The sequence below is a fragment of the Mugil cephalus genome, chromosome 3, assembly GCF_022458985.1.
Source record: "Mugil cephalus isolate CIBA_MC_2020 chromosome 3, CIBA_Mcephalus_1.1, whole genome shotgun sequence".
NCBI lineage: Eukaryota > Metazoa > Chordata > Actinopteri > Mugiliformes > Mugilidae > Mugil > Mugil cephalus.
In genome coordinates, this window is record NC_061772.1 from 18295071 (window position 1) to 18304376 (window position 9306).

A 9306-nucleotide genomic window follows, 5' to 3' on the forward strand; every position below is an offset into this window, starting at 1 on the left:
ATGTCTGCTCCCAGTGACTGGGGGAACATAATGTTGCTTTCAGTAGCTTAAAAAGCCAGATATATCCCTCAGGAGGAGGTTGAGACCAAAAATAAAGCTAAAAGATAGTGGCCATTCGACTTACCACTTATCATAATATTACTCTAAAACAACTGGATGTTCTTTCTAAGTCACAACAACATGATCATCAAGAATAAAATAAAGTGTGGTCCAAGTGATCTGCATGATTCAGGACAGACGTTCTTGTTGCTCCTCCCAGCTAATAGTAGCTCTCCCATTTCCCCTTTTGAATAATGGATACAGACTTCTGCCACAATTACTGTCCACCAGTTGCAGAATGAGGAGTATGCTGCAGCTGGCCACTGGTCGTCTTTGGTCTTTGTGTTGCGTTCAAGAGCAACTCTTTGGTTCAGACAAACGAGAGGTGAAACCAATACCTTTTTGATATTAGTTTGATTTGCCTGTACCCTATCAAGCTTATTTGAGAGTCTGTTCAATCACAGACATATGACCGATCACAAGTCCTCCTTGGTTTCTTGAAGAGCGGTTTTGAAGCTCAGTGTGACGTCTCTTGGTATCACCATCTTGGCAGTGACTGACCCCACCCTAATTCATAAATGGTCAAAGAGGTGAGTGAAGTTAGCGACCTGTGAAGACACCCACCTGTCACTCAAAGCAGCCACGACCTTAGTTAAACTTTAGGACTTCATATAATTTATTTAATCACACCTGTAAAGTGGTCATGAATGCGGAACTTAGCTAAAGAGACAAAAGCTGCTTTGTTCCAGGATGTAAACAAGTCTATTTCTAGTGAAATGTTGACATTTTAACATGGGGCTCTATGGGGATTGACTACTTTTTGGAACCAGCTTCCCTTCCGTATTTGTCTTTTAGTCATTTTCGACAATTTTTTCTAGATGACAGCAGGCAGTTATTTATCAGCACAGACTCTCAAACCCACTGTACACAAAAAAGCAGACAAATTCGGTGAATATCTGGTAAATATGATGGCCGGTGGTGGCAGATCGGCTCAGACAATAATACCTAGATTCTCAAAAATCAATTAACGAGGCTTGAAAATGTTCTCGCTCAATGCCCGGTCTAAGATCACTCATTAGTGCAGTTTTTTTTTTGTTTGTTTTTTTGGCACGTGTTACAAGCACAGAACAAACAGCAGATAAACACAAACGAATCAGTACATATGTCAGAAAAGCGGCAGCTGGTGTCCTCGTCATATTTAGATCATTCACTTGAGCCACTCAACTGTGTGAAGAAACAAACGAACGAGCAGTTAAACAATAACGAGACTCATTAACGTGTTCTTTGACGCCAGCATGTTTCATTGTCACAGTTGAAAATGTTCAGCTTTTGCTGGGACTTTCCACATCTCTTGGTCCATCCGAGATTCAAAATGGAGTATTTTGATGTCTTGTGTGTCTTTGTCGTCAGCCCTTTCTAATCTTAGCAATAACCTACGGAGCTTTTCATTTAGCCCCCAAATTGTCCTACATTTCGGTAACTACAAGTCATTTGAATATGATTGTTTCATATTCTCTCCCTTTTGCTTTGCTGGTTATCGTACTTTAGGACTAAAAGCCCATGTAAATGCCACATGTATGATAATTCTAGGTTTTTAATAATAAATGGCAGAGTCTTATGAAGGATAGAAATTTGTGCCGGTCATTCAAATCTCTATTATTCCCTCTGTGACCCTTTTTTTTTTTTTTTTTTGCCTGCTGGCGGCTAGGGGGAAGCAGATGATCTTGAGTTCATTCAAAAAAAAAGAAAAGAAAAAAAAAAGGAAATGGGACTTAATAGGCAGCTCCTCTGCAAACACTGGGAGTCATTATGAATGGGAGGCAATCACACAGATCAAATATACAGCAGGGAATTCAGAGGTAAAAAAGGAGGGGAAACAAATTGAGAGAGGCTGGTAAATATAATAATGTGTGCCTCATGTAATCATCCCTTTAAATGCAGATACCGAAGAGGGGTGTTGAGGGACGGGGACAGAGGAGACGTGAGGAGCCACGAGGAGCTGGACGGGAAGTGGTCTAAAGTTACTGCTCCTCTTCCACGGAGCTTTTAGGAGTCGCCACCGTTTCTATTCTGATTTAGTTTCGACGAAGATGCGTGTCTGAGCAGCACCAATGTTCTGGCAATGTGACTGATTGATCCAGTAGATGAACAGTAAAGATTAAGAGGATGACAAATAAGCATGCTGCTTACACAGCGCTTGGGGCTAATCCTGCCCCTCCACCCCCCTGGGCTCCCTTTTGAGGACCTGCTGCCGAGGAGAACCCACAGACAGTGACAGACTCTGACAACCGGAGGGAGGACACACAACCTGTTGACGTGCAACAAGTGTCAGCTCGAGAGCCCATGGCAGGACCCCAGCCCATCTGCATCCCCACAGCAGAAGCTGGAACACAGTAGAAGCCCGATCAGCCATCTGTCAGACCACCGGAGGCCCCGCGGCTACACCACTCAACTTTATAGTGCAACAAACACATAAGGAACTTTTTTTGAGTGTTCAAGGGGACGAACACCCGGCTACGAAGTTTCGTCAGTCAATCAAGGAGGCGTTTTCAGTGAAAAATGATGGAGGATCACCTGACGAAGATGCCCATGCTGCCGTCCTCTTCCCCCACCGAATCATCCGGCAGCGTTGGGACAGACGACAGCAGAGGAGGTAAGATCTCTTCTAGCCAAGTCCAAGTCCGCCAACTGCAGCAGGAGGCCAGGAGACCTAAAAGATCTGTCACAGATATGACATTCATTTGAGATGGAACAAGATAAAATGTAATAGAGGAATTAGGTTTAAGACATTTTCTAATATTTAACCTGTTTAAGAATTAGAGCCTGGCCTCTCAACACACAAGTGTGAAGTATAACCAACTTAAAATACATTTTTATTCATGCAAAAGAATAATAATAATAATAAAAAAAACACAGCTTCAAGCTCGCAAAGTTGCATTTCTTAAACACAATCAGAGAAAGTCACGATAAACATTTATAATTTAACTGTAGGGAATTCCTTTCATAATCACTGGGTTTATTCGGATTAATTTCAGCATCCTTGCATCATTTGTTTTAATTGTTAATCTGCCTCCAGCCATTTTTCTTTTTTGTTCTAATTTCATAATCGTAAAATACGATAAAATGAGATTTTCGGACCTAAACGGCTGTTACAATATTGACTGTTGAGCTAAACGCAGGCCGAGCTGACGGTGCAGATGGCAGGCACACGTATGAAACAATACCAGGCACTAACAGACCTGCCCCGTGTGTGTGTGTGACTTGTCTACTCTATTTGACTCGCAGCCAAGAGTCCGGCCCCGGGTAAAGCGCTGAGCCCAGCTCTGGTCTGCAAAGTGTGCGGAGACACCAGCAGCGGGAAACACTACGGCATCTACGCCTGCAACGGCTGCAGCGGCTTCTTCAAACGCAGCGTGAGGAGGAGGCTCATTTACAGGCAAGTGGGAGCTCACTTGCCCCCGTCTCACCGAACCCAGTTAGTAAAAGAGGTGCATTCTGGGAAAGGAAAGGCAAATTCAAGAGCATTTTAGCCACGTTTTAGTCTAGAAAACGAATTCATGATCCAAAAGTCGACAAAAGTGTAGTGCCATGACCAAAATTTAAAAGCTCTCAAATTGTCTAACAAATCTAAGCATACACAGACATACATTTTTCTGTTTCTAATAAGATTTTAGCATTATTATAAGCATAATTTAACCTATTTTTTTTCTTTACATATCCAAATTCTAAAAAGATATAAAAATCTTCAAAAAATTCTAGTTGGCTCTTAATTTTTTTTTCCAATTTAATGATGTAAGATGTAAATATTAGGTTATTCAGTTAATTATAAGTGAAACTAGACTCGTTTCTCTCTAGCATTAACATGAATATTGTTTGAAACAAGTCTTTTAAAGCTACTAGAGTTTAACTGAGGTATATTCATAATGTGCCAAGTTATATTTTGTATTTTAAAGGTTTGACTTGTTGGTTAACAGGTGCCAGGCTGGTACAGGCATGTGTCCGGTCGACAAAGCCCACCGCAACCAGTGCCAGGCATGTCGGCTGAAGAAGTGCCTGCAGGCGGGCATGAATAAAGATGGTTAGTGCATTTCCAAATAATCAGACAGTTCATGCACGCGTCAGAGATTCAAATGTGAAACTGTGTGTGAGGTTAAAATCTAAAACAAGTCTTTTGTCTTCTCGTCACTGCAGCCGTGCAGAACGAGCGGCAGCCCCGCAGCACAGCTCAGGTCCGTCTGGACTCCATCGACGTGGACCCTGAGAAGGAGCACCTGGCCACCACACGGGAGCCTACCTCCTCCTCCTCCTCTTCCTCCTCCTCATCCTCTTCCGCTTCTTCGGGCGGCTCTGTCATCACGTGGCCCCACATCACCTCCTCCATGTCCATCACCTCCTCTGTCGCCCCCCAGCGCTGCATCAGTCCCCAGAACAACCACCGATTCATGGCCAGCCTCATGACGGCCGAGACCTGCGCCAAGCTGGAGCCTGAGGATGGTGAGGGGAAAGAAGTTAAAATTAACAAGCAGCTTAGTCTTGTGTCTTTCTCCTCTGATTTATTATCCAAACAGAACCACCGTCCTCCTACGTAATTTGAAACAACTGTGGCTTGTTGTGATTCTAACCTCAAACCTTTTCTGTTTCAGTTGATGAAAACATCGACGTGACCAGCAATGAGCCTGAGAGAGCGTCCTCGGAGTACCACATGGCTCTGTACCCGTCCAGTTCAGAAAACGTGTACGAGACCTCGGCTCGGCTGCTCTTCATGTCGGTGAAGTGGGCAAAGAACCTGCCGGTGTTTTCCAACCTGCCCTTCAGAGACCAGGTGAGAACTAGCAGCCTTGTCAGCGGTGGTAGAGATTTATTACACTGTGACTGTGGTAGAATAGAATGTCTTTCCCATCGTACATGCACGACAAAATAGAAAATGCAGACCTTGACGGTTTAAAACTACAAATATTAAAATCAGATGAAGAGGACTCTAAAATGAAAGTTTAAAACCAAGAGTTCTTAAGAGTTCAAGGTCTGTCTGTTTCGTTTCTACCCGGTGGCAGCAGTTCAAACTAAGATTTATTAAAATTTAATAATTGCACCTTTGGCAGAAAAGGTGCAACATTACAGCAGAACCTTCTTTAAGTGAATCACAAGGTTGTAAAATAATTGTGTTGTTGTCATTTGTGGAGCTGATACTCCATGGATGGAAATAACTTCAAAGTTATAAGTAAAGCAAAAATAGTTTCATTATATAGACTTATACTATATTCAGAAAAGTATGGATTTAAAGGTGAAGTCTTGATGTTTCCGAATTATGACTAAATTTACATATTTTTTGTCTAGATTCCATCCTTCTTATTGACCCCATTTAATAATTTGCCCCTGGAATAAGCAGATAATAATATATTAGAATTTAAATAAATTGTCCAGGTAAACAGTGACATTAAAATAAAAGAATGAATATAAATAATTCTAACATAATAATTCTTCTTGTCAGGTGATCCTGCTGGAGGAGGCGTGGAGCGAGCTCTTCCTGCTCTGTGCCATCCAGTGGTCTCTGCCTCTGGACAGCTGCCCCCTGCTCTCCCTGCCGGACCTCTGTCCCGGCATGCAGGGCAAAACCAGCTACACCAGCCTGGACCTGCGCCTCCTGCAGGAGGTGTTCAGCCGCTTCAAGGCGCTCGCTGTGGATCCCACGGAGTTCGCCTGCCTCAAAGCCATCGTGCTCTTCAAACCAGGTGAAGAAACAACACTCGATTAACTTGAACTCCATCCATGATTTTCCCCTAGATCCACCTTTGAAACATAATGTAAACTTAATTAATAATGTTTTAATTTAAAATTTGACTTGAACAAAGGTGCTCTTAAAATTATTATTTTTCTGCACATTACTGTGTGAAGAAATGAAAACTAGCAATCCATGTTTTATGAATGATGTGATAAATTCATTATACTAAAACCAAGTGAAACATTTATTTAAAACACGCCAATGTGGTTTTATTTGTGTGACTCACACAGCAGTTCTCCATCTTCTCCACAGAGACACGCGGTTTGAAAGACCCGGAGCAAGTGGAGAACCTTCAGGATCAGTCTCAAGTCATGCTGGGACAACACATCCGCTCACACTACCCCAGTCAACCGGCCAGGTGAGAAACAAAGACCACGCCTTAATTAATGCACAGGGAGCTTATTTGTAGATATGACATGAGGGAAACAGATGAAAGGATGAAAGGATTAGAAGGGTGAGAGGTAGCGCGATGGACACTCTAGGTGCCCTGAAGAAAAGAAAGGAGAGGGTTAAGACACACCTTCATACGTAAGTGTAGGAAACAGTGTGACAAGGGTTGTGGTTCTCTTCCCAAAAAAACAGCTGTTAATGAGCTCAGATTGTTCAATCTAATAAACGGTGTGTTCTCCTTGTCCTCACAGTTAATTTGTGATTGAAAATGAACTCAGCAATGCTTAAAGAAGAGCCACGTTTTTATTAAATTTCAAGTGTCTTAGCTGCTAAAGGCCAGCAGAGGGCACCAGCAACATATTTAACAGTGAACCAAGTATTTGGTCTCAGCTTTAAATGCTCATTTAGTGCTTGTTTATTACAATGATTTCCCTTCTATTGTAGCTGATTTTTATTTATTTATTTTTGGAGATGTGTGATTTTTTGGAGATGTGTGATTTAATTTTAATTAATAATAAAATTCTAATTTAATAATTGTATTTCAGGTTTGGAAAGCTGCTTCTTCTCCTCCCCTCCCTGCGTTTCGTGAATTCGGAGCGGATAGAGCTGCTGTTCTTCCACAGGACCATCGGAAACACACCCATGGAGAAACTCCTGTGCGACATGTTCAAAAACTAAAACCGTGTACTCGCCGGCCATTGCATTTATATTCCTGTATACATATCAAGAGATTCTGCGTGCTGTTATTTTTTAAGGCCACTTTATTTTCTGTTTGTTGTTTCCACATCAGGTCATTCTGTAAAAAAACAAAACAAAACAAAAAAAAAATGAAAATGCAGTTCATGTTATCATGCTTGCTCTCTGTATCATATCATCATAGATTTGTTTCAGAAGTGACTCGCACTTTGTCCTCTAGTATGTTTATGTGTTTGTGATAGATGGACTGTTCGTCCCTGCCGTCATTAATGTGACTCTTGTATTCATACTGTCATGCCTTGATGAAGTAAAAATGAGAGTACCAACCATGTGTCACACTGCATTTGTCATATAGATTTAAAAGGATGTCACGAAAACCTGAACACACAAAAGCCTGCACACACGAACATTTGCGGACATCTTTGTGAGGACATTCATTGACATGAAACCCAAAGCCCTTTACATCTAAACATCCATAGCTCTAACCCAAACTGTAACCCTAAAATAAAGTTTTAACCCTCGTACAGCCTATAAAGAACTCCAAAATGTCTTCGATGGTATAAAAGTTTGGACAAAAACCCCTTTGTCCTAAAGCTATCGGAAATAACAACAACCTAATACTAACCTTTTCCCTAAATTCAAGTCTTAGCACGTTTCAAACGCACAAAAAGGTGTACGGCCTGGACAAATGACAAAAATGTTAGTATTCTGTGACAGTTTGGGACCCACAACAAGGAAAAAACACACACAGACATGTCTCCATGACTTAATCAACTTGCTACTTGACTATTTGCTATTTGCCTAAATCCTAACCCTAAAACCTGTCTTCACTGTCCCACTGCGTTTTTTGTCCCCATCATGTGACTGTTTGGTCAGATTTAGGTCCCCACAACATAACAAAAACTAATACACACAGAGATACACACATGCACACAAACCTCTCAAAACAAAGTCTTGACTGCAAAACGTAGATGGTCCCTTTAATGTCAGTCTGGATAAGACTGAAGCTTATTTATATAATTGTTCCAATTACTGTTTGAAACGGACATTTCAAGTTAAGAGGCTGTAAAAGACATTTCTTGGCCACAATAAATGTGGTCATAGACGGACTGTTTGCATCTTGTTAATAGATGGATATGTACAGTGGAGGCTTTAAATAAGAAACAGTCCTGATGTTGTGGTTTGTTCCTCATTATGAAACTCATTACTGTATCCTTGTCCTCATTGGTTTACATGTACGTGAACCACATAGCCCACCGTTGGTGCCTAATTTTAATTAAAACCTACTTACTGAAGAGACACGTGAGATTTCCTTTCTGTGCACTCGTTCTTTAAGATGATCAGCCAGTCAGAGTGAGTGCCAATGGTGCAGGATAGACCACTAAAAAACTGGAGCCACAGCCATTCACCAACATTGGCAAATGGCCAGCCATGGTGGTGTCTTGGGGTGTCACAACCTTTAATCAAAATGGATTAAAATAAATAAATAAATAAATTTACCAACAATGCTTATTGTAATTGGGAAAAAATGAAAGTTTAACAATTCTTAGTTTCTGATTTTCCCTGATCTACATTAGCTTTAAATTAGCTTACTTTTTAGCACCTAATCACATAGATGTACATTTCGGAAAAAAACATTTAGCAGAGGACCACATGCAGATCCAAGCTGTAGATGGCATGAGTAAATAAATAATGTAGACAATGGCATGTAGAGTTTATACATCATTAAAAACTGAATGCGAATGAAATCAACTCCTCTGATTCTTAATTTTCTCGTAAGTCTTATTTAACTTAGGTGAAATAGTGTAACTTGGGTCCGTCAAAAACTGTTCTTCTAACTCTTCATAGTCTTTTTTTTTTTTATCATACATGTTCCAGAAATTACGTTTGACAAGATTCACACCTCAGTACCTCATTCTTCAAGTGTCCAGTGCAACTTTTACGCTCCTACTCCTCTTTACAAGGACACCTATACAGTGATGTTATTGTTGCGTTATTCAAATAAAGTGTTTTTCAACTATGAAGTAAGACGCAAAACCTAATTTTTGAAGTGTGTTGATGTATTTCAACCAAATGTCAGCTTGATAAGGGACATCACTCAGCATTACTTTACCTTTTGATTCAAACACACCGAAGTCATCAAACGGACACAACAGAGGAGCAAAACTGCAGACTTGTTTCATTTAACTGAGGCATCAAAAGCTGCTTCAGTAAAAGATGATTTTAATAAAGCAAACACGTAAAACTGAGCATTTTAATTGTGAAGATGAAATTAGCAGGCATTGTGTGAGCGTTGTGGGTCCCGTGCCAGGTTCACAAACGCTCAGTCAGAAATTCCAGGGATCAGACCTCTACAGACTCATATCATATGAGTGAGCTCACCGATCCAGATTACGAAACGT

General features: G+C 41.0%; 1 protein-coding gene across 1 annotated transcript; it reads left to right on the forward strand.

Moving 5' to 3' along the window:
- The first annotated feature begins 2065 nt into the window (after window positions 1-2065).
- LOC125005448 (photoreceptor-specific nuclear receptor-like) lies at window positions 2066-7230 on the forward strand. Its single transcript, XM_047580800.1, has 8 exons — window positions 2066-2692; window positions 3325-3475; window positions 4014-4117; window positions 4231-4533; window positions 4683-4861; window positions 5528-5768; window positions 6071-6176; window positions 6754-7230. The coding sequence occupies exons 1-8, from the start codon at window positions 2599-2601 to the stop codon at window positions 6884-6886; spliced, it is 1311 nt and encodes a 436-aa protein (XP_047436756.1). The 5' UTR covers window positions 2066-2598; the 3' UTR covers window positions 6887-7230.
- Window positions 7231-9306: the final 2076 nt, after the last annotated feature.

Excerpts from the sequence above, each read along its gene's own strand:
- LOC125005448 (XM_047580800.1), top strand. The coding sequence starts at position 2,599 with ATGATGGAGGATCACCTGACGAAGATGCCCATGCTGCCGTCCTCTTCC. Across the intron at positions 4,118-4,230 it reads GGCGGGCATGAATAAAGATG|CCGTGCAGAACGAGCGGCAG; the intron begins GTTAGTGCATTT and ends TCGTCACTGCAG. Across the intron at positions 4,862-5,527 it reads ACCTGCCCTTCAGAGACCAG|GTGATCCTGCTGGAGGAGGC; the intron begins GTGAGAACTAGC and ends TCTTCTTGTCAG.